Source organism: Lonchura striata, chromosome 21 (assembly GCF_050655825.1).
Source record: "Lonchura striata isolate lonStrDom1 chromosome 21, ASM5065582v1, whole genome shotgun sequence".
NCBI classification, from domain to species: Eukaryota; Metazoa; Chordata; class Aves; order Passeriformes; family Estrildidae; genus Lonchura; species Lonchura striata.
The window spans coordinates 522,188-546,837 of NC_140723.1; the positions used below are offsets into that span (position 1 = coordinate 522,188).

At 48.8% G+C, this 24,650-nt stretch overlaps 1 protein-coding gene across 7 annotated transcripts; it reads left to right on the top strand.

Moving 5' to 3' along the window:
* Nucleotides 1–725: 725 nt before the first annotated feature.
* TNFRSF18 (TNF receptor superfamily member 18) lies at nt 726–15,713 on the top strand. 7 transcript variants are annotated; one of them, XM_085558613.1, is made up of 7 exons: nt 726–2,646; nt 3,905–4,039; nt 4,697–4,784; nt 5,456–5,544; nt 6,273–6,413; nt 7,292–7,448; nt 13,616–15,713. In XM_085558613.1, exons 1-6 carry the CDS (start codon nt 2,499–2,501, stop codon nt 7,429–7,431), a joined length of 741 nt encoding a protein of 246 aa, XP_085414739.1. In that variant the 5' UTR covers nt 726–2,498; the 3' UTR covers nt 7,432–7,448; nt 13,616–15,713. The 7 variants fall into 7 exon arrangements, with proteins under 7 accessions (XP_085414739.1, XP_085414740.1, XP_085414735.1 ...); XM_085558614.1 differs by having other exon boundaries at nt 726–1,661; XM_085558611.1 differs by having other exon boundaries at nt 2,510–4,039; nt 13,423–15,713.
* The last annotated feature ends 8,937 nt before the right edge of the window (nt 15,714–24,650 follow it).

Genomic DNA, 24,650 nt, shown 5'->3' on the forward strand with positions numbered 1-24,650 from the left:
TCCTGGTCTGTGTGCAGCGGGAAAAACGGGAAAATTCCAGCAGGAAGCTGGGATGGCCTCGGGAGGGAGGAGGGAAAGGTTGGGATGGGTTTGGGAGACGTTGGGATGGGTTTATTTGTATTTCTGAGGGAAGAAATCCCATTTTCCCTGGATAACAATTCTATTCCTGAGGGGGGAAATTCCCATTTTTTTCCCTGGATAATAATCACATTCCTGAGGAGAAATATCCCATTTTTCCTTGGATAACAATTGCATTTCTGAGGGAAAAAGTCCTTGGATAAGAATTCTATTTCTGAGGGGGAAAATCCCATTTTTCCTTGGATAACAATCACATTTCTGAGGGAAAAAATCCTTCCCTGGATAAAAACTGTATTTCTGAGTGGAAAAAATCCCATTTTTCCTTGGATAAGAGTTCTATTCCTGAGGGGGAAATTCCCATTTTTCCCATGGAAATCTCCCTCAGGAATTCTCCAGCCCTTCCCCCTTTCCCTCCACTGCTCCTCCCACCCCAACCTTTCCAACCTCCTCTGTGCCATGAGCAACATCCTGTTTAGGCCGGGCCTGAAGGTTTTAAGCCCAGCCTAAAGGACATTTCTTTCCCGCAGGAGCCCTGGGGACTTCCCTCAGAAATCCTGGAGCATCCCGGGATTTCCCCTCTGGGAACGGAAATTCCACCTGGGAGGCGAAAATCATCTCGAAGCCGGGCCTAGCCAGGTTTAAGCTGGGTTTAAGCTGGGTTGAAGCCGGGCCTAACCGCTCTGAAGTCCTCCTGTGAGTGAGTTTTTTGTGCCAGGGGTTCCTTTTCTCCCCTAATCAGCAAAAAATCAGCAAAAAATCAGCCAAAATTCAGCGTCAGGAAACCGAAACCGCGGCTGGCGCAGCCCCGCGCTGCTGACGTGAGGCCCCGGCGTGGGTTCCCTTTTTTGGGGTGATTTCCTTTTTATTTAGGGTGATTTCATTTTTTTAGGATGTTTTCCTTTTTTTGGGGTTCTTTTCATTTTTTTGGGGGGTGTGATTTTTTGGGATGGCTTTCTCTTTTTTATTTTTTGGGTGCTTTCCTTTTTTTGACAGTATTTTCCTTTTCTTTGGGTGTTTTCTTTTTTTGGGGTGGTTTTCATTTTTTGGGGATTTTTTTTTGGGGGGTGGTGTGTTCTTTTTTTGAATTTGGGTGAGGATTTCACTCCAGATTTCTGGGAATGTCAGAATTTTTGGGATTTCCCCCAAATTTGAAGCCCAAAGAGGGAAATCTTCCCATGGAGTGAATTTTTTGGGAAGGATGCAGAGATTTTGATGGATTTGGTGTGAGGATTTCACTCCAGATTTCTGGGGAATGTCAGATTTTATGGGGGAATTCCCCCAAATTTGGAGCCCGAAGAGCAGAACCTTTCCATGGAGTGAATTTTTGGGAAGGATGCAGAGATTTTGATGGATTTAGGGTGAGGTTTCACTCCAGATTTTGGGGAATGTCCGATTTTTGGGGGATTCCCTGAAATGTGGAGCCCAAGAGCATCCTTCTCCGTGGGAAGGATTTTAGCGGGGCGGGCAGCAAGCGGGGCCGGCAGGCGGGGAAGTGTCGGCGGAGCTGCCGAGAAGAGCCGGCGAGGCGATGGAGCCGGAGATAAAGCCGATCGATCCGATAAAACCGGCCCGCAGCGCCAAAGGTCAGCCTGACTCCGGCTCCGGGAGCGCTGGGCGGAAAATTCCGTCACCTGCCGGGGCCCCAAAGGGCGAGAGCGGCAAAAAATCCCCAAAGGGCGGAAGAAAGAAAGAAAGAAAACGGGGGCAGGGCATGGGGGAAGGTTAGGGTGGGTTTAGGAATGGCTGGGATGGGTTTAGGGAAGGCTGGGATGGGTTTAGGAAAGGTTCTTGCCAGAGGGAAGTTGGGATGGATTTTAGGGAGGGATGATGATGGATCCATGGATGGAATTCCCAGGGAACTTCAGCTGGGATGGAATTCCCAGGGAATTTGTGGCTGGGATGGAATTCCCAGGAGGTGCCCGGGCCCAGCAGGAATCTCTGCCTGGAGCCAATTTTCCACCTCCCTCCCAGCACTCCCCAAATTTCCCCCCTTGAACTCCCCCCACCCCAAACCCCATTTTTGGGGTCCCCCCCCACACCCCAAACCCATTTTTGGGGTCTCCCCCACCCCAAACCCATTTTTGGGGTCCCCTGCCCTGCCCCCCGCTGCCCTTTGAGCCCGGCTCCTCCCAGCTCAGCACAGGAAGAGCTCGGCCACAAAAACCCCGGCGGCTCCTCTGGGGCCTCAGCGGGGACGGGACGGGGACGGGGACGGGGACGGGGACGGGGTGGCAGTGCCAGAGGGGTGGCAGTGCCAGGAGGGTGGCAGTGCCAGGGGGGTGGCAGTGCCAGGACAGAGTTGTCACAGCCAGCTGAGGTGGCAGTGCCAGGGGGGTGGCACTGTAAGGACAAGGTGGCACTGCCACCCTGCTGGCAGTGCCAGCTGAGGTGACCGCCAGCTGAGGCGGCCCTGCCCGGCCATGCCCCGGCCGTGGCTGCTGGCGCTGCTGGCGCTGCTGGCCGGGCGCTGGGCGCCGCCGGGCGCCGCCGGGCGCTGCCAGGACGGGGAGCTCCGGCCCGCGTGGGGAGGTGGCACCAAGTGCTGCCCCAGGTGCACCTGGAAGGGACGTGAGTGCGGGAACGGGGCAGCGGGGGTGACGTGGGGTAAAGTGTGAGTAATTGTGTGTGCTGTGGGCAAAGTGGGGGTAAGTGGGGGCAAATTGTATGGGATGTGGGTAAATTGTGTGTAAAGTGTGGGTAATTGTGTGTGGTGTGGGTAAATGGGGGCAAATAGTGTGTAAAGTGTGGGTAATTGTGTGTGGTGTGGGCAAATGGGGGTAAATTGTATGAGATGTGGGTAATTTGTGTGTAAAGTGTGGGTAATTGTATGTGACGTGTGTAAATTGTGGGTAATTTGTGTGTAAAGTGTGGGTAATTCTGTGTGGTGTGGGCAAAGTGGGGGTAAGTGGGGGTAAATTGTATGGGATGTGGGTAAATTGTGTGTAAAGTGTGGGTAATTGTGTGTGCTGTGGGTAAATGGGGGCAAATTGTGTGTAAAGTGTGGGTAATTGTGTGTGCTGTGGGTAAATGGGGGTAAATTGTGTGTAAAGTGTGGGTAATCGTATGTAGTTGTGTCTGATGTGTGTGAATTGTGTGTAACTTCTGTGTAATTGTACGTGATGTGTGGAAATTGAGAGTCAAGTGTAGGGAAATGGGGTGAATTGTGTGTAATGGTATGTGCTGTGTGCAAATTGTGGGTAACCTGTTTGCAACCTGTGTGGAAATGGGGGTGAATTGTGTGTAATGGTATGTGATGTGTGTAAATTGTGGGTAAATGGAGATAATTGTGTGTAAATGGAGATAATTGTGTGTAAATAGGGGGGGATTGTGTGTAAATGTGGGTAATTCTGTGTAACTTGAGTGTAAATGGGAGTGAATTCTGTGCAAACTGTGTGTAAATGTGTATAAATTGAGTGTAAATTGAGTGTAAATTGTGTCTCTCTTTCCTGGAGATGGGAGAATTTTGGGATCCCTTTTCCAGGAAGGCTCTTGTTCCTGGGGATGGGAGGGAGAATTTTGGGATCCCGCTACTCCAGAACCTTCCCCGTGTCTGGAAGCACCACCTCCTGCTCTGCCTTTCCCTGGGAATGGGAATTCCTGGGGAACGGGAATCCCTCTGGAAGGGGAAGGGGAATCCCTTTGGAAGGGGAAGGGGAATCCCTTTGGAAGAGGAATCCCTCTGGAAGGGGGAACAGGAATCCCTTTGGAAGGGGAAGGGGAATCCCTTTGGAACTGGAATCTCTTTGGAATGGGAATCCCTTTGGAAGGGGAGTCCCTCTGGAACGGGAACCCCTCTGGAACGGGAACCCCTCTGGAATTCCCACAGGAAGCCCGGCGCCCTGCGGGGCGGCGCAGGACCCCGACTGCAAATGTCCCCCGGGGCACGGCTGTGCCGGCGAGCCCTGCCAGTTCTGCCGGGCACTGCCACGCTGCCCGCCCGGCCGCGAGCCCGCCCGCATCGGTAACCGGGATTCGGGATCGGGATTTGGGATTTGGGATCGGGAATGGGGCAGGGAATGGGGCAGGGAATGGGATTGGGGCAGGCACTGCCAGTTCTGCCGGGCACTGCCACGCTGCCCGCCCGGCCGCGAGCCCGCCCGCATCGGTAACCGGGATTTGGGATCGGGATTTGGGATTTGGGATCGGGAATGGGGCAGGGAATGGGATTGGGGCAGGGAATGGGACTGGGGCAGGCACTGCCAGTTCTGCCGGGCACTGCCACGCTGCCCGCCCGGCCGCGAGCCCGCCCGCATCGGTAACCGGGATTCGGGATCGGGATTTGGGATTTGGGATCGGGAATGGGGCAGGGAATGGGATTGGGGCAGGGAATGGGATTGGGGCAGGGAATGGGAATGGGGCAGGGAACGGGAATGGGGCAGGGAACAGGGAACAGGACACGGAATGGGGCAGGGAATGGGAATGGGGCAGGGAACAGGACATGGAATGAGGCAGGGAACAGGAATGGGGCAGGGAACGGGAATGGGGCAGGGAACAGGACACGGAATGGGGCAGGGAACAGGACATGGAATGGGGCAGGGAACGGGAGCGGCCCTGGCCCTGCTGCCAGCAGCTGTCCCGGAATTTGGGATCTCAGCCATTCCCATCCCTTTTCCCGCAGGATCCGTGAATTTCCACTTTGAGTGCAAACCCTGCGAGAACGGCACCTACTCCAGCAGCAGGGGCGGCTGGTGCCGCAGCTGGACTGAGTACGGAGCAGCCAATAACCGATCATCAATAACCAATAATCACTCATCAGTAATCAATAACCAATTATCAGTAATTATTGTTGGGAATGTGCTTCCCTGCTTTGAAAACAGACATGATGATAATACTACTACTACTACTACTAAGAATAATAATAGCCTGAATATGGGTTTATTGGTATTCCCCTAATTTGAAAATAATAATAATAATAATAATAATAATAATAATAATAATAATAATAGTAATAAAATTTGGGTTTGTTTTCCCCATTTTAAATTAGGAATAAAATGAAGAAGCATATAATAATTATGATAATAATAACAATAATAATAATGAACCAATTAATATTGAAATATCAGTGAAGATATTCAATACTGCCATTAAAATTCAACTTGAATCCAAGAGGATCACCATGAGATTAATTGATGAGTTTTTAATTGAGCAAAACCTGGCATTTCTCAGTCTTGAGGCAGAGTTTAAGCCCACCTTAAACTTGCCTAAAGTGCTGGAAAAATTATTCCAAGCAGGGAAATCCATGGAAAACCTAAAGGACTCAAAGCCCGCAAAGCTCCCATGAGAGGGGCAAAACCTCAGGGGGAGGAGAGGGAGGAAGGCAGGTGGAAATTCCTGGAATTGCGGGAATTGCAGGAATTCCGAACTCTGTCCCTTGCAGCTGTGGGAGCAGAGGCCTCGTCACGCTGCGGCTGGGGAACAGCAGCCAGGACTCCGAGTGCAGCGTCCCGGGCACGGCCCCGCAGCCAGGTACCCCAGTCCCCAAAATTCCCTTCTCCTGCTCCTCCTCACCTTCCTCACCCTCCCTGCCTGCCCAGGAAATCCGCCTGGGAAGTGGGGGCTGCTCCCAAAAACATTGTTGCTTTCTCCTTTTCCTTCTCCTTCTGTTTCCTCTTCCTTTTCGTCTTCCCTTTCCCTTCCTTTCCCATTTCCTTTTCTCTCTTCCCTCTTTTCTCCTTTTCCTCTTTCCCATCCATCTTCCCTTTCCTCTTCCTCATCCCATTTCCTCTTTCCTTTTCCTCTTCCCTCTCTTTTCCTTTTCCTCCTTTACCTTCTTCTCCTCCTCCTCTCTTTTCAGTTCCTTCCCTGCTCCCTTTCTTTTCCCTTTTCTCCTTTTCCCTCCTCCCTTTTCCCCTTTCCCCCTTTTCCCTTGTCCCTTCTTCCCTTTCCCATTTCCCCTTTTCCCCTTTCCCTCCTCCCTTTCCCTCTAACGTTTTCCCTTTCCCCCTTTCCCTCTTCCATTTTCCCTCTCCCCTTTCCCTCCTCCCTTTTCCCTTTTCCCTTTTCCTTCTCCCTTTCCCTTTTCCCATTCCCCTGTTCCCACCCCGCTCCCCAATTCCCTCCCCTCCGGGCCTCTCCCACCTCCCGTGTTTCCCGCAGAAGCCCAAAATCCCTCCTGCCCTCCCCGGCTGTGGACCCCAGCCGCGGCCTGGCTCGGTTTTAATTAACGCCAACGAATGGCACCCCGTTAATTGCAGGCGGGCCGGGCCCGGGGCCGCGCTCCAGCCCGGCGCTGGCGGCGCTGGCGGCCGCGGCCGTGTTCGCGCTGCTGCTGCTGACGCTGCTGCTGCACTTCTGCATCTGGAGCCTGCACGGACGCGGGAAGCGCCCGCCCGCAGGTGGGAAAAACCCGGGATTGGATGGGAGAAACACGGCAGCTGGGCGGGAGAAACCTGGGCATGGCTGGCATAAAAAATCCGGGATTGGATGGGAGAAATACGGCAGCTGGGCGGGAGAAACCTGGGCATGGCTGGCATAAAAAACCCGGGATTGGATGGGAGAAACACGGCAGCTGGGTGGGAGAAACCTGGGCATGGCTGGCATAAAAAATCCGGGATTGGATGGGAGAAACACGGGAGCTGGGCGGGAGAAACCTGGGCATGGCTGGCATAAAAAATCCGGGATTGGATGGGAGAAACACGGGAGCTGGGCGGGAGAAACCTGGGCATGGCTGGCATAAAAAATCCAGGATTGGGTGGGAGAAACACGGCAGCTGGGCGGGAGAAACCTGGCCATGGACGGGATACAATCTGGCAATGGCTGGGGAAAAATCCGAGATTGGTTGGGAAAAATCTGGGAGTGGGTGGGATAAAATCTGGGAGTGGATGGGATAAAATCTGGGAGTGTATAGGATAAAGTCTGGGAATGATGGGATAAAATCTGAGTGGGATAAAGGAGGGGATCGGTGGGATCAATCCGGATTTCCTGCGGGATTTGGGGCAGGTTCCTGGGATCACATCCCGGCCTACATTCCTGGCCCAGGGCAGGGTGCAGTGGGATTTGGGATGGAATTCCTGGAATGGCTTTCCCAGAGTGGTTCTGGACCCCTGGAATTATCCTTGGAGCTCGCTGGAATGGTGGGAATTGGGATGGGGCAGAACGGGATCATCCCTAAATCCCACAGCCTGGGGTGGGGGGGGAAGGGGGGTTTCCCCACCCTCTGGCCGGAATTCCCGGAATTCCCGGCTGAGTTTTCCTGAGTTTTCCTCATTCCCAGACGCCGATCCCGACCCCACGTTCCTGCGGCCCCAGGGGGAGGAATCCTACAGCATCCAATTCCCGGAGGAGGAGCACGGTGACAAATCCCAGGAAAAGCTTTCCATCCTCTCCCTGAAAATCTATAGCGAGCTCCGATAGCGGCTCCGGGATCGCCGGTAATGCGGGGCTGGAATTCCCAAAAAACCACGGATGGGGCGGCGGCGTTCCTCCCGAGGAACGCCCCTGGATTTGGTTTTCTCTAAACAAAGCTGGGATTTCGGGATAAATCCTGCTGGTGTAGCTGCAGGAGGACGGGAGCAGGGATTTCCTGGGATATCCTGATTTCCAGGAGTGGGAGTGGTGAGCACAACTCCTGAATTCCCACATTTCCTGAATTTCCCACAGCTCCTGATTTCCCACATTTTCTTTTCCCAGAGCTCCTGAATTCCCAAATCTCCAGATTTCCCACATTCCTGCTTTTCCCACATTTGCTTTTCCTCAGCTCCTTTTCCCACATTCCTGCTTTCCCCACATCTCCTTTTCCCAGATTTCCTGTTTTTCCCACGTTTCCTTTTCCCACATTTGCTTTTCCCATGTTCCTGCTTTTCCCACATTCCTGCTTTTCCCTGGATTTTCCAGCAGCCCCGCTTGGGTCATTCCCGACCCCATCCCAGCCTCTCCCAACCCCATTCCTGCTCCCACCCCAAGATTCCCTTGGGAAGCTCCTGCTGTGCCAGCAGGGATTTTCCTTCCGAGGAAAATCGGGGGAAAAAGGGAGGGAAGCTCATCCAGGGAATGCTCAGAGCTCTGGGAAAATGAAGGGAATGGGCAAAAATCCTGGAGAAGGCTCTGAGGTGGGATTTGGGCACTTTTGATCCCTCTGGGGCCCTTCCCGCTTCAGATATTCCAAGATTTTTAATGGAATTCCAGCAGGTTTGGGAAGTTTTTTGGGCTGACCCCCTGTGGAGATGGCAGTGCCAACATCTTATTGATAATTATGGATAATTGTGGATAATCCAGGACGGCTGCTCCTGGAAATCTGTAGAAATTCCCGGAATTTCAGAGGAATTGCCCATGGATTTCAACCTCTCCTGGATGATCCCTGGATTTTGGGCTGGGAGTTCTGGGAATGTTCCCCTGGACAACGACTGGGAAAGGAAAAAAAGGGAATCCTGGTTTTGGGGAATTGAAATTCCTCCCTCCAGGAGCAGAGATCCGGATCTGGGAATGGGAAAAACACCCCAAAAAAAGCCACGGAATTCCACCAAAGCTCGGCTTTATTCCACCCAAAGCTGGGCTCAATTTCCACCCAAATCTCAGCTTTATTTCCATCTAAAGATCAGCTTTACTTCCAACCAAAAGATGGGCCCCAATTCCAGGGAATTATGGGGGGGATGGGCCCAATTCCAGGGATTTATGGCCTTGTTCCAGTCCAATTCCCAGAATTCCTCCCCCATTTCCTCCTGGGCCTCCTGGAGTAGTCACTCATTAACACCAAGCCTTAATTAATCACCGAGTTTTAATTAATCCCCACTCTGCTTCCTCCTTTTCCTGGGAATTTCATCCTCCCAGGCTCGCTCCAGGCGGATGTGGGGCAGCTCCTCCCAAGCTCTCCACATTGGGGGAATTCTTTTGGAATTACCATTTTAATTTGGAATATTTTTAAGGATGAGCCATTTTTAGTTTTAATTACGGAGCAATTAATTCCATTTTCCCTTGATTATCCACTGGCTTTAGCAGGGAAAGGGGTTGAAGTTTTCCAGGGATGAGGGAGAAGAATTCCAGACTGGTTTGGGTTGGGAGGGATTTGGAAAATCCTTTAATTCCCAACATTTTTGGGGCGCTAGACCCAGCTTAATTTGGAATTTGGAGTGAGGGAAGGGAAAAGCTCATGGGGCTGGGATTTAATCCCAGATTTAATCCCAGAACAAATCCTTGGAATGCCACAGAAAGTTCCGGGCTCCAGAATGTGGGAACTGCCAGAAAGGAACTGGGGGGAATTTTGGCATGGCAAATGGGAATCAGGAGGAATTTGGGGATGGAAAATGGGAATCAGAAGGAATTTTGGGATGGAAATTCCCAGGGAATATTTTGATTCCAGTTCCAATTTTCCCTGGCTGGGCCCTCCTCATTGTCCCCAAATCCATCTGTACCCTGTGGAAAATCCCAGAAATTCTGGAAAAACCCCTGGATTTGGGATGGGAAAAACCCTGGAATTGTGATGGGAAAATTCTGGATTTGGGACGTTAGACCCAGTCTAATACCCAGCATCGCCTCCACCAATTCCCAGGGAATATTTTGATTTTAATTCCGATTTTCCCTGGCTGGGCCCTCCCCGTTGTCCCCAGCTCCATCCTTACCCTGTGGAAAATGCCGGCAAATCCCAGAGAATCCCGGCCTGGCTGGAATTTCGGGCCGGAGCGGTTTGGATCACCCTTTAAACATCGTTACCAGACAGTGTTAGAGTAGAGGCAGCAAATCCAGCACTGTCTAGTAAGATGCCCACAGAGGACCAGCGAGTCCGGCAGCGGCGGGAATCGGCAATTCCGGGCTCTTCGCGGGGCCGGAATTCCAGGAAAAACCCAAATTCCCCGGGAATTTGCCACGGGTACACAAAAAAAACGGGCTCTGGGGAAGGAGGGATTGAAATTGTGGCGGGTTTGGGGGGAACAGAGCATAAAAAGGGATTTAGTTGAGGTTTAAAGTGGAAATAAGGGCTTGAGGCAGGACAAGAAGAGGAATGGGAGGTTAAAACTGGTTTAGGAGAGCTTGAAACAGAGAGGTCAAGCCTGGTTTAAGGCAGATTTAAAAAAGAAATAGGAGGTTAAATCTGACTTAATACGGGTCTACAAGAGAAAGTGAAAGTTAAGCCTGATTTAATACCGATTTAAAAAAGAAATCTGCAGTCAAGCCTGATTTAGCAAGGGGCTAAGACAGGTCTAAATGAGAACCAGGAGGTTCAGCCTTACTTAAGAAAAATCAGAAAGAGACAGATGAGGTTAAACTTGGCTTAATAGAGCTCTAAAAGAGAAGGATGAAAGGAAGCCTGCTCTAATACGCATCCAGAATGAAACCTGAAGGTAGGCTGGTTTAAGGCATGAAGAGAAACAGGAGGTTAAGCCTGATTTAAGACATGAAAGCCTGACTTAACACAAACGACCAAGGCAATCCCATTCCAATCAAATCTTCCCTGGGAATTCCCGGTGCGTTAAAGGCACAAAACCCCATTTTTGGGACAGAATTCCCGCATTTCCCTCGCTCCCAAAGCCTCTTCCCATGGGATATTATCGGATTTTTGGGACGATTTTTGCATTTTTTGCTGCACCCCACCCGCAGGCTTTTTCCTAAACCGGGCTTATCCCAGGCGGGGATTTCCTCCGTGAGAACTCGGATGTCCCAATGTTAAACCCGGCCTGGAGCTCAGAGCTCGGGCGTTGATCCGGGCTCACCTCGGCAGTGCAAGGCGGGGTTGCTTAGGCGGGTTTAGGCGGGTTTAGCCCGGGTTTAGTTTAGCCCGGGTTTAACCTGGGTTTAGGCGGGTTTAGCCCGGGTTTAGTTTAGCCCGGGTTTAGGTGGGTTTAGGCCGGGTTTAGCCCGGGTTTAGTTTAGCCCGAGTTTAGCCTGGGTTTAGGCCGGGTTTAGCCTGGGTTTAGGCGGGTTTAGCCCGGGTTTAGCTGGGTTTAGCCCGGGTTTAGGCGGGTTTAGGCCGGGTTTAGGTGGGTTTAGCCCGGGTTTAGCCCAGGTTTAGCCGGGTTTAGGCCGGGCTTGGGCGGGCGGGGCGGCTGCGGGCGCGGCGCTCGGGAAGAGCCTTCATCATCATTACCAGGCAGTATTAGAGCGGCGTGGATCATCCAATGCTGCCCAGTAAGATGCTGAGGACATCTCAGCACGGCCCAAATTCGGAATCTTTTCGACCAAAAAACAAAAAAATTTGGGGAAAAATCCAGCCCGGAATGGTTTTCTGTCGGGTTTTGGTGCGAAATGTGAAAAAATCAGCCCCGAATTCCGTGGTCTGCTTCCAAAAGGATTCCGGAAGGTTTAAACGCAGCTGCGTTAAGCGGGGCCCAGCTCTGGTGTCTGTGGGTTATGGCTGAAAATAATAGAATAAAAAAAATAAAATAGATTAATGTGATAAAAATAGAAGAATAAATAAAAATAATAGAGTAGAACTAATGATATAAAACAAGAATAAATTTAGTAGTGATAGGAACAAATAATTGGCAATTAAAATATTAATAATGAAAAGAAAAAATATAATAATTATGATACTGAATAATAATAATGAATAATAATAATGAAAATAATACTAACACTAATCTATTTCCAAAAATACATAGAATATTTAAATGTGATAAAAAAATAAAATAGAATAAAAAATGATAGAGTAAAAATAATGTGATAAAAAATAAAATAAGAATAAATGTAGTAGTAACAGTAATGTTACCAGGAAATTCCTCTAAAATTCAGGAGAAACCAGGAAATTCCTTGAAAATTCAGGAGAAACCAGGAAATTTCTCCAAGATTCAGGAAATTCCTCGAAAATTCAGGGAAAACCAGGAAATTCCTGTAAAATTCAGGAGAAACCAGGAAATTCCTCCAAGATTCTGGAGAAACCAGGAAATTTCTCCAAGATTCTGGAGAAACCAGGAAATTTCTCTAAAATTCAATAAATTTCTCCAAGATTCAGGAAAAGCCAGGAAATTTCTCCAAAATTCAGGAGAAAGCAGGAAAATTCTCCAAAGTTCAGGAGAAACCAGGAAATTTCTCCAAGATTCAGGGAAAACCAGGAAATTCCTTGAAAATTCAGGAGAAACCAGGAAATTTGTCCAAAATTTGGGAGAAACCAGGAGATTTCTCCAAGGTTCAGGGAAAACCAGGAAATTTCTCTAAAATTCAGGAGAAACCAGGAGATTTCTCCAAGATTCAGGAAATTCCTTGAAAATTCAGGGAAAACCAGGAAATTCCTGTAAAATTCAGGAGAAACCAGGAAATTCCTGTAAAATTCAGGAGAAACCAGGAAATTCCTCCAAGATTCTGGAGAAACCAGGAAATTTCTCCAAGATTCTGGAGAAACCAGGAAATTTCTCTAAAATTCAATAAATTTCTCCAAGATTCAGGAAATGCCAGGAAATTTCTCCAAAATTCAGGAGAAACCAGGAAATTCCTCTAAAATTCAGGAGAAACCAGGAGATTTCTCCAAGATTCAGGAAATTCCTCGAAAATTCAGGGAAAACCAGGAAATTCCTGTAAAATTCAGGAAAACTCAAAGCTGAGGAGAAGCCAATCCCGGTTGGCTCCAGCAGGGGATTCCAGCTGGGAATCTTTGGGTTTTCCAGGAGAAGGCAGGGAAGGCCGAGGTGCGGAAGGGCTGCGGAGCCCAACCCAAAATGGCTCCCGGCTCCTCCCGCCGCAGCCGGAATTCTCTGCGGCTCCGCTCGGATCCGAGCGCAATTCCCAACTTTTCCTCTGCTGCCCGAATCGCCAGTCCCATCCCCTCCGAGCCCAGGAGCTCGGCTGGGACGAGGGAGAACGAGCCCGGGGCTCCAGGAGGGGCAGACGAGCTCATTAAAGCGCTGCGTAATTAAAGAGCTCATTAAAACGTGGCACTCGTTACTCGAGCCGGGATTGGAATCCTCCCTCTGAGTCCAAAACTGGGAATTCCTGCCTGAAATCCAAATATTCCAAAATACTCCAAGCGTTGGAAGAGCGCCCTTCCATTTCATGCTCCTTTGATAGAAATTTTACTGGGATATGAATTGAATTTTAATGGAATTTTCCCAATATTCCTTTCTTTCAGGGGCAGCAGCAAACCTGAATCGTGACTTTAACTCCCAAAACTGGGGAATCCTCCCTAAAATCCAAATATTCCAAAATCCAAAGATATTGGAAGAACCCCCTTCAATTCTGTCCCTGTTTTATATAAATTTTGTTGGGATTGAAATGGGATTTTCCCAATATTCCTGTTTCTTCAGAGCCAGCAGCAAACTCGAATTGCGCCTTTAACTCCCAAAACTGGGAGATCCTGCCTTAAACCCAAAGATGCCGAAATCCAGGAATATTGGAAGAACTTCCTTCAATTCCATGCTGGTTTCCTATGGATTTTATTGGGATTTTAATGAGATTATCCCAATATTCTTTTTTTTTTTTCAGAGTCAGCAGCAAACCCAGATTTTGAATCCTCACTCTAAGTCGAAAACTGGGGAATCCTCCCTTAAACCCAAAGATTCCGAAATCCAGGAATATTGGAAGAACCTCCTTCAATTCCGCGCTGGTTTCCTGGATTGTATTGGGATTTTATTGGGATATTAATGGGATTTTCCCAATAGCTCTTTTTTTTTTTCAGAGCGAGCAGCAAACCCAGATTTTGAATCCTCACTCTTCGTCGAAAACTGGGAAACCCTCCCTTACAGCCAAGGATTCCAAAATCCAGGAATATTGGAAGAGCCTTCTTCAGTCCCGCGCTGGTTCCCTATGGATTTTACTGGGATTTGAATGGGATTTCCCTTTGTCCCCACCTCTCCCTGACACCTGGCTGCCGGCAGCTTTTCCCCCTCGTCTCCCTCCTCCTCCTCCTCCTCCTCCTGGCCCTGGATCTGCTCGGAGCTGCCCTGACTGGTTGGACTGGTTGTAAAATGAACGTTTGGATTCATGCGCTGCCCTCCCCTCCCCCAGCGCACACAAAACCTGATCTGTCCAACAAAACCCTCTCCAATCCACCCAGGGGGAGAAGGAGGAAGAGAAAAAAGGGCGGAATCCCGGAGAAAGTGGAGCGGAGAGAGGGAATATCCATGGAAAAAGTGGGGAAAGCCCTCCAAGGAGTTGTTCTCGTGCGCCGTCAATCCCATTTTTTCTCCCTACCCGCTCTACCTGGATACTTTGGATCTTACCAGGACCAGCACGAAATCCAGGGAAAAACTTCAGTGCTGGGAGCTTCTCCCAAATCCAGCTCGGCCTCCAGGTGGGGAAGGAGTTTCGGGAGGATGAGGAGCCCAGGAGAGTTTTCCGCGTGCCGGAAAAGGCGACCTTGGGTTTCTCGAGGAACCGGGAGCCGGAGCCAACGGTGACAAAACCTCAGGCAGACCTGGAAAAACAACACGGCTACACCTCGTTAGGCAGCTGAAACGGAGCTTAAGAAACCAATAAACCCAGCTTTCAATGGGACACAAGCAGGCCCGGGAGGGCTGGGCGGCCGGGCGCTCGCGGGAGCTGCGTGTTGGAGCTGGAATCGAGGAGGGATGGTTGGGGAGCGAGGCCAAGGCTCGTCTTACGTGGAGCCTGGGCCCTCCCCGCGCAGGTGCACCGGCGCCAGCCAATCCCGCGCCCGCGGCCGACAGGTGTGTCCTGCCCGGGGAGCGGCGCCCGGCCTAACAAAGGGCGGCTGGTCCCCGCTGCGGGCGTGGAACGCACCTTGGGGACCCGGGGTCACCCCGGGGTGGGGACGGAGCTCCCGCCGGCCCGGGCTGCTCCCAGTGGCCTTGGGCACCTCCAGATCTGCAGCTGGAGACCTTGCCGCCCTCAATTTCCTCCTGATTTCTCATGTAATCCCACCCTCATTTTCTTCCCAATTTCCTCCCAGTTTCTCATGTAATCCCACCCTCATTTTCTTCCCAATTTCCTCACAATTTCTCATGTAATACCACCCTCATTTTCTTCCCAATTTCCTCCCAATTTCTCATGTAATACCACCCTCATTTTCTTCCCAATTTCCTCCCGATTTCTCATGTAATCCCACCTTCATTTTCTTCCCAATTTCCTCCCTATTTCTCATGTAATCCCAGCCTCATCCCACACCAAACCATTCCCTGGAAGGGACATTGGAGATCCAGGGACAGCCCAGGATGTGGGGGGCACCTTCCACCACCTCAGGGTGCTCCAAACCGGCCATGGACACTTCCAGATTCTCAGGCTGAGGCCTCACTGGCCTCATAAGGAAAAATTTCATCCCAATTTCCCACCTAAACCTGCCCTCATTGCACACCAAACCATTCCCACTATTTTATTCCTAGTCCCCAGTGCCTCTCCTGGAGCCTCTTCAGGCTCTGAGCTCTCCCCCTCCTCCTGCACCCCTTAAACTTTCCCAAATCCTCTCCAAAGCCTCGCTGCCCTCACAAGGAACAATTTCCTCCCAATTTCCCCCCGTTTCCTTTGAATATTCCATCTGAACCTGACCTTGTCCACACCAGACCTTTCCCACTGTGTTATTCCTTGTCCCAGTCCCTCTCCCGAAGCTCTTTTAGGCCCTGGAAGGGCTCTGAGCTCTCCCTGTCCTCATACACCCCCTCAGCTTTGCCAAATCCACCCTCAAAAGGAACAATTTCCTCCCAGTTTCCCTCCTAATCCTGACTTTACCCAGCCCAAACCTGTTCCCTGTCTCCTGTCCCTCCATCCCGTGTCCCAAATCCCTCTGAGCTCTCCCCATTTCAAATAAAAACATTGAAGAGGGTGTAAAGGAAAAAAAAAATTAAAACGAAAGCATTTAAAAGAAAAGAATTGCTAAAAGTGAGCAGTGTGGCTTCCTAAATATCCTTTCAAAACCGGGGATTGGCCCCTTTCAAAGCGGTGCTGGAGAACTCCCCTGGGTGCTGTGAGCATCAAACCAAAACACCGAATGTTTTCTCCTTGTTTTGCAGGAAGCAGGCTCGGGTTTCCCAGGGCAGCTGCACTGCCGACTCCAATTATCCCATTAATTAGCCCCAAATTCCCAGCAGAGCCGAGCTGTGCTCACAAGCGGCCCCGAGATCCCCTGGGAAGCTCGGGCTGGGTTGGAGAGGTTGGAGCAGCAGCAGCGGAGCCGGAGCTGCTCCTGCTCCGCTCCCGGGATGAGCTGGATCCAGGGATTGTAGGGAACGAGCGCCCGGGGCCTGTGGGGCCTGTGGGGCCTGTGGGGTCCTGTGGGGTCCTGTGGGGTCATCTCTGAGTGCCCCGATCCTGTGGGGCCTGTGGGGTCCTGTGGGGTCATCTGTGAGTGCCCCAGTCCTGTGGGGTCATTCTGAGTGCCCCAGTCCTGTGGGGTCATCTGTGTGTGGCCTGATCCTGTGGGGCCTGTGGGGTCCTGTGGGGTCATCTGTGTGTGCCCCAGTCCTGTGGGGTCATCTGTGAGTGCCCCAGTCCTATGGGGTCATCTGTGAGTGCCCCGATCCTGTGGGGTCATTCTGAGTGCCCCGATCCTGTGGGGTCATCTGTGAGTGCCCCGATCCTGTGGGGTCATTCTGAGTGCCCCGATCCTGTGGGGTCATCTCTGAGTGCCCCAGTCCTGTGGGGTCATCTGTGTGTGCCCTGATCCTGTGGGGTCATTCTGAGTGCCCGGGGCCTGTGGGGGCCTGGGTGGCTTGGGCAGGACATTCCCACAGAACGCTCCTCAAGAACATTCCCAGAGAATGTTCCCAGAGAACTCCTAGAGAATGTTCCTAGAGAACATTGCCATGGAACGTTCCCAGAGAACGTTCCTAGAAAACATTCCCACAGAATGTCCTCACAGAACATTCCCAGAGAACATTCCCACAGAACGTTCCAGAGAATGTTCCTAGGGAACACACCCAGAGAACGCTCCCAGAGAACGTTCTTAGAGGACATTCCCACAGAGTGTTCCTAGAGAATGTTCTCAGAGAGCATTCCCAGAGAACATTCCCACAGAACATCCTCAGAGAGCATTCCCAGAGAACATTCCCACAGAACATCCTCACAGAACATTCCCAGAGAACATTCCCACAGAACATTCCCACACACTGTCCTCACAGAACATTCCCAGAGAACATTCCCACAGACTGTCCTCACAGAACATTCCCAGAGAACATTCCTGGAGAACATTCCCACAGAATGTCCTCACAGAACATTCCCACAGAACATTCCTGGAGAACATTCCCAAAGAATGTTCCCATTTGGTGATAATCCAAATATTCCTAACCCCATCAACCCCACAGAACATTCCCATTGGAGAATAATCCCAAATATTCTCCATCCTCCGGGAAATCCCGGAATTCTGATCCAAGGTCCCAGATCTCTTTCCCAGCAGCTCCATAAAGGGATTTATTTCCTCCAGCTCATCCTCCTTTGGATCATCTCCTTTGGAGAAACCTCAAAATCTTTGGGAAAAACCTCAACATGTTTTGAAAAATCCTCAAAAGCTTTGGAAAAACCTCAAAATCTTTGGGAAAAACCTCAAAATCTTTGGGAAAAACCTAAATGTTTGGAAAAAAAATAAATATTTCATATTTGTTCTGGTTCTCTCTCCACAGAGGTCCTCAGATGTGTTTGCCAGGGCACGAGGGACAGGGGAGATGATCCCAAACCTCGGGAAGCGCCGAGGAATCCCAGGATGGAATCGGGATCCCGTTAATCAGCCCCGGGGGATTTGTTCCCTGTTCCATCCCCAGCAAGCACAGGAAATCAGAGCCCTTAAGCTGAGCTTAATTCCTGGTTCTGATCAAAACCCAGATCAATCAAATGATTGCTTGGGGAAATAAATAAATCAAAGAATGATTGTGCAGGGAAATAAATAAATCAAAGAATGATTGCTTGGGGAAATAAATAAATCAAAGAATGATTGCTCAGGGCCTTTAATTCAGCTTTTAAAACAGCCTGGGCCCAGCACAGCATTGTGAAAATCCAGCTTCAAAATTGACCTTAAAACCTCAGACTCGGTTTAAAAACCCTTCCTTAGACTCAGAATTTTGAGAAGCCAATTTAAAAACCAATCCTTGAGACCTTGGGCTCAGAATTTTGAGAACTCAAGTTAAACCCTTGGGCTCAGCACAGGATTTTGAGAACCCAGTGTAAAAACTGGGATCAACAAGGCAGAATTTTGAGACTCCGGCTCAAACCCCTGGATTCAGCAGAGTTTAAAACTGATTTAAAGCTTGATTTAAAGCTTGATTTAAACCATGATTTAAACCGTGATTTAAAGCTTGATTTAAACCTTGATTTAAAGCTTGATTTAAACCTTGATTTAAACCGTGATTTAAAGCTTGATTTAAACCATGATTTAAACCGTGATTTAAAGCTTGATTTAAAGCTTGATTTAAACCTTGATTTAAACCGTGATTTAAAGCTTGATTTAAACCTTGATTTAAACCGTGATTTAAAACTTGATTTAAAGCTTGATTTAAACCGTGATTTAAAGCTTGATTTAAAGCTTGATTTAAACCTTGGCCGCTGCTGGCTCCGCGTCCCCTCCCTGGCAGGAATTCAGGAATTCCGGCCGTTCCTGCCCTTTCCTCCTGCCACTCCTCCCGGCAGGACAAAGGGGACTGAAAAAAAAGAGGAAAAAAGGAGAACAAAATTAAATAAATAAAAAGAACAAAGGCTTTCATCTGCAGAGCAGGAAGAGCTCACAGCTAAAGCCCGGGGCTGCCAGGAGCCGGGCTGAGCTCAGGATTGTTCTCAGCCCATCCCGGGGCTTTTGGGCTAACCTTTCCCGGGTTTTCTTTGTCCTGGAGCACCTGGGTGCAGCAAAAATTCAAATTTAGTCCCAGATTTGTTTCCAGGCCATCCTTTCCCGGGTTTTCTTTGTCCTGGAGCACCTGGGTGCAGCAAAAATTCAAATTTAGTCCCAGATTTGTTTCCAGGCCATCCTTTCCCGGGTTTTCTTTGTCCTGGAGCACCTGGGTGCAGCAAAAATTCAAATTTAATCCCAGATTGGATTCCAGGCCATCCTTTCCCTGCCTTTGTCCCCTCCTGGGGCAGTTGGAGAGGAACAAAACCCCAAATTTAATCTCAGATTGGTTTCCAGCCCATCCCAGGTTTTCCAGGTCATTTCCCTGCTTTTCTTTGTCCTGGGGCAGCTGAGTGGAGCAAAAATCCAAATTTAATCCCAGATTTGTTTCCAGGCCATCCTTTCCCTGCCTTTGTCTGCTCCTGGAGCAGCTGGAGAGGAACAAAAATCCAAATTTAGTCCCAGGCCTCCCATGGCTTCTCTGGGAATACCCAGGGAAGGATTTCTCCCACATTTGTGACCCAAACAGGCACAAGGATTGGAGCAGCCACGGATTCTCTGGGAATGCCATCCCAGGGCAGGATTGCTCCCGAATTTCTGAGCCCTGGCATTCAGGGATGAGGATTTCTCCCGGATTCCCAACTCCTGATACCCAGGGATGTGGATTTTCTGGGAATGCCACCCCAGGGAATATCTCAGGGATGAGGATTTCTCCCGGATTCCCAACTCCTGATACCCAGGGATGTGGATTTTCTGGGAATGCCACCCCAGGGATTTCTCAGGGATGAGGATTTCTCCCGGATTCCCAACTCCTGATATCCAGGGATGTGATTTTCTGGGAATGCCATCCCAGGGCGGATCTGTCCCCAGTTCCCCGGCCCGGCCATCGCGTGCCAGCCCAGCCCGGCTTCCCCCGGGCGCGGCGCCCGCGGAGCCGGAAGCGCCCGAGCTCAGGTGTGCCCAGGTGTGCCAGGTGTGCCAGGTGTGCCAGGTGTGCCAGGTGTGCCAGGTGTGCCCAGGTGTGCCAGGTGTGATCAGGTGTGCCGGGTGTGCCAGGTGTGCCCAGGTGTGCCCAGGTGTGCCCAGGTGTGCCCAGGTGTGCCGGGTGTGTCCAGGTGTGTTCAGGTGTGCCCAGGTGTGCCCAGGTGTGCCGGGTGTGTCCAGGTGTGTTCAGGTGTGCCCAGGTGTGCCCAGGTGTGCCGGGTGTGCCCAGGTGTGTCCAGGTGTGCCAGGTGTGCCCAGGTGTGCCAGGTGTGCCAGCTCTGAGTCACCTCCCCATCCCACAGCCCGAACGGCCCCGGAGAAGCCCAGACCGGGCAGGAAATGGTTAAAGCGGAGCTTCCAGCGGAGCAATTCCCGGTGAAATCCAGCCCGGAACCAAACCCACGGCCCGGCCCTTTGGATGCCGAGGGTCAAAGCCCCGGAAAACATCCCAAATCCACCGCGGACCTCGGGAAACGCGCAGGGGAGGCCGGTAACGCCACCCGTTCAAGAATAACATCGGGATTCTAACCACAACACTGCATTCTAGGCAGAAAACCGGGATTTCAGTCCTAAACCCATCCTTTCTAATCCTAAAATCCTCGTTTCAAACATGAAACCACAGGGTAGTTTTAATGCTAATGTCATCCTTTTAGTCCTAAAATCATCATTTTAATCACAAATCCATCATTTTAATCCTAAACCATGGGGTGGGTTTGATCCTAAACTCATCCTTTTAATCCTGAAATCACGGGATGGTTTTGATCCTCAAGTAATAATTTTAATCCTAAAATCATGATTTTAATAATTAATCATAATTTTAATCAAAAATTCATTGCTTTAATCCTAAAATCATCGTTTTAATCCTAAAGCCACAACACATCCCAAAAATTCCCAAAAAATGGGGGAAAAGGGACTGATCCCTTTATTTTCCAGTGGGAATTCCCTTCCTGCACCCACGGCTGGGAATTCCCAGGAATCGGCAGAAAATCGGGAAAAATCTCTTTTAAACCACTTTAATCAACACCTCAAGACGTTCCCCTGTTAAAATCCACCTCGAAATCCGGGATTTTATTTTATCTTTTTTGCTCCTAAATGGCCTAAAATGAATCCCAACCCGAGAATCCCTCAGAAAAATAAATAAAAAAATAAAAAAAATTAAAAAAAAATAAATCCTTCCTTTGGAGAGGATAAAGTCCAACACTTACTTGTGGCGCCCGCTCCTCTTTGTCCTTTACACTCCAAGAAAAATTAGGATTTTTTTTATCCTTTTTGCTCCTAAACGCCCTAAAAAAATAAATCCCAATCCAAGAATCCCTCAGGAAAACCCAAAACTAAAATGGAAGGGTTCCTCTGGGGAGGCTGGAGGCGCCGTTCCCTGGTCTCCGTCCTCCCCGCTCCGGAAAATCGGGATCCGAGGGCAGGAGAGGCCGAGGGCTGGTCCCGATGGAGGCAAAGGGGGATGGATTTGGGAATTTCTGCCCCTTTCCTGCGGCTGGAATCTCGGATTTGGGAATTTCTGCCCCTTTCCTGCAGCTGGAATCTCGGATTTGGGAATTTCTGCCCCTTACCTGCGGCTGGAATCTCGGATTTGGGAATTTCTGCCCCTTTCCTGCAGCTGGAATCTCGGCCTGGCGCAGCCGGAGCCGCCGGGCAGGAATTCCGGAATTCCACTCGGAATAATTTTTAACTTGGGCTCCGCTGAGGAGAAGCTCCCGGCTCTGCTTGGTTGGGTTTGGCCTTTATTTCCTGGCACCGGGGTATTTATTTATTTATTTTTATTTTATTCATGGGGGAAATTCTTATTTTTTATCCCATAAATTGGGTTTGGCCTTTATTTCCTGGCACCGGGGTTCTTGATTTATTTTTATTTTATTCAGGGGGGAAATGGGGGAAATTCTTCTTTTTTATCCCATAAATTTGGTTTGGTCTTTATTTCCTGGCACTGGGGTTTTTATTTATTTCTTTTTATTTTATTCATGGGGGAAATTCTTATTTTTTATCCCATAAATTGGGTTTGTTATTTATTTCCTGGCACAGCAGTTTTTATTTATTTATTTATTTATTTTTATTTTATTCAGGGGGAAATGAGGGAAATTCTTATGTTTTATCCCATAAATTCCCAGTTTCCAGGGGATCAGGGGAAAGGATTGGAAGAATTTTCCTGGAAAATTGAGGAGATAACAGAGTGAAACTTCAGGAAGTTTCTGCTTGGTTTTAAAATACAAATTATTTTCCTGGCTTGTGGTTGAAGCAGCGCAATCCCCACAGAAGGGCTGAAAGAATTCCCAATTCTGACCAGTGAAATTGGGGAAAACACCATTTATTGTGATTTTTGCCTCTTAGAGGGTTGAAATTCAGACACATTCTCCTCACAAATTGGGAAAATTCACCTTAAAATAAAAAGGAAATATTCATAAAATGCAGGCCAAGGAAAAGGCCCAAATCCCCTCAGAGGATGAAATAAAAATAATTCTGAGCACTGAAATTGGTAAAAACACAATTTATTGTGATTTTTATGTTTTTACATCTTTAGGAGTTGAAATTCAGGCACTTTCCCCTCACAAACTGGGAGAATTCACCTTAAAATAAAAAGGAAATATTTAAAAATGCAGGCCAAGGAAAAGGCCCAAATCCCCTTGGAGGTGCTGAAATAAAAATAATTCACAATTCTGAGCACTTAAATTGGTAAAAACACAATTTATTGTGATTTTTATGCTTTTTACATCTTTGGGGGCTGAAATTCAGGCACTTTCCCCTCACAAACTGGGAGAATTCACCTTAAATCAAAAGGAAATTCCAAAGAAATCCATGAAATTCCAAAGAAATCCATGAAATAAAAATGATATTCCAAGGAAATCCATGGAATTCCAAGGAAATCCCAAAGAAATCCATGAAATTAAAAGGAAAACCATGAAATTTAAAAGAAATCGAAAGAAATCCATGGAATTAAAGGAAATCCACGGAATAAAAAAGAAACTCCAAGGAAATCCAGGAAATAAAGTGGAAATTCCAAAGAAATCCACGGACTGATGAAAAGGATAAATTGGATTTCTAGGGGATATTTTCCTTCTGGGATGAGGAATCCTGAGCAAAACCCCCCCAGAAAATCCAAATATTCCTCCCGAAGTTGGAAGATTCTCTGCCCCATCCCCGGTTTTTAGGCTCAAGCTCCCCCCGGGTAAGAAATGGGTTTATTTTGAATTCTTTTGGTTTCTGTTGTTTATTCCCACCCCAAATCCCAGCAGACGAATTCCTGGATTTGCGTGTGGCGGAGCCAGCTGAGCCCCATACAGATCCCCTGTTGTGCTGCTGGGAAAATCCAATTTCTCTTTTGTTTTTCCTCTCGGCACCTGGGAGCCACCGAGCACCTGCGCAATTAAAGCTTCATTAAATCCCAAGTTTTTAATTGCCTCTGGGTCCTTGGAGCAGGAAAAGCGGCTGGAAAAAAGCCTTGGGTGGGGGGAGGACGCAGCGAAAATTCTGTGGGTTTAACTCACTTCTATTGGGTTTTATTCTTTTATAATTTTATTTATTGCTATTTTACATCCTTGCCGTGGTGAACGTGGGGATCGCCAAGCTGGGAGTGGCCGTCCTCAATGATGAACGGGAAATTGGGAATAAATACGGATATTGCAGAGAAAAAGGGAAAAATATTGAAAATTTAAAAAATCAGGACATTCCAGAGAAAAGGGGAATAATAATAATAAATAATCATCATCCTCATCATCATCAGAGAAAAATGGAAGAATAATTAAAACAAAATAATATTAATCAGGGAATTAATATTAATCCTGGGAAAAGCACGGGAAAAGCTCCGTTCCCTGCACCAAAATCTGGGATTTCTGATCCAAAGGTAAAATCCCAGATTTCTGATCTGTGGCAAAAATCCGGGATTTGCTGATCCAGGGCCAAAATTCCTGAGATTTCTGATCCAAAGGCCAAATCCCAGGATTGCTTTTCCCAGGATCAGCAGCTCGGGAGAATTCCCGGGAAAAGCGCAGGAAAAGCTCCGTGCCCTGGGCCAAAACCCGGGATTGCTGATCCAGGGCAAAAATCTGGGATTTCTGATCCAGGGCAAAAATCTGGGATTTACTGATCCAGGGCAAAAATCTGGGATTTCTGATCCAGGGCCAAAACCTGGGATTGCTGATCCAGGGCAAAAATCCTGGAATTTCTGATCCAGAGGCAAACTCCCGGGATTTCTGATCCAGAGGCAATGAATGACCTGTTTTTTCCAGGAATTCCGTGGGATGATCCACCTGTTCCCAGGAATTATTGGAATTCTGGCTCCCAGCTCCACTTCCCTGGAATCTCCTTGACTTTGACTCCCCCCAGTGGCTCCAGGGATTTCCCAGCTACAAGGAACAAGAAATCTAGGAAATAAAAATTTTAAAAATAAATTAAATTGGGTGGAATTAAAGGAAATATGTGGAATTAAAAGGAAATCCGTGGAGATGAAAAGGAATTAAAAGGAAATCCATGGAATTAACAGGAAATCCATGAAATAAAAAAGAAATTAAAAAGAAATCCATTGAATTCAAGGAAATCCAAGGAAATCCATGAAATTCAAAGGAAATCTGGGGAATTCCAAGGAAATCCATCGAATCCAAAGGAAATCCATGGAATAAAAAAGAAATTCCAAGGAAATCCATGGAATTCCAAGGAAATCAGCCCAAAATCCTCCCTGGGAATTGCAGTGGGAATTTCCCCAAGGCCCAGCCCAGATCCCAGATCTGATCCCAGTGGGAAAAGGGAATTGAAGCCTGGCTGTAGCTGCTCGCTGTAAACACCTTCATTAATGCCAGCTAATTGCCTGCTCCTAATTAAAGCTCTCTGGAGCTCCGGGCTTTTCCACCAGGACATCTCCCTCAGGGGCAGCCCAGCTTTGGAACTGCAGCTTTCCCAACTTTTTTCCCGTTTTATTTCCTAAGCAAAGCCCAAAAAAAGCAGAAAAGGCAAAAAG

Bases quoted from the DNA above. Each gene is read 5' to 3' on its own strand.
- TNFRSF18 (XM_085558608.1), top strand. From the start codon at position 3,580: ATGGGAGGGAGAATTTTGGGATCCCGCTACTCCAGAACCTTCCCCGTG. The intron at 4,040-4,696 runs GTAACCGGGATT...CTTTTCCCGCAG, and splicing joins CCGCGAGCCCGCCCGCATCG to GATCCGTGAATTTCCACTTT. The intron at 4,785-5,455 runs GTACGGAGCAGC...TGTCCCTTGCAG, and splicing joins TGGTGCCGCAGCTGGACTGA to CTGTGGGAGCAGAGGCCTCG.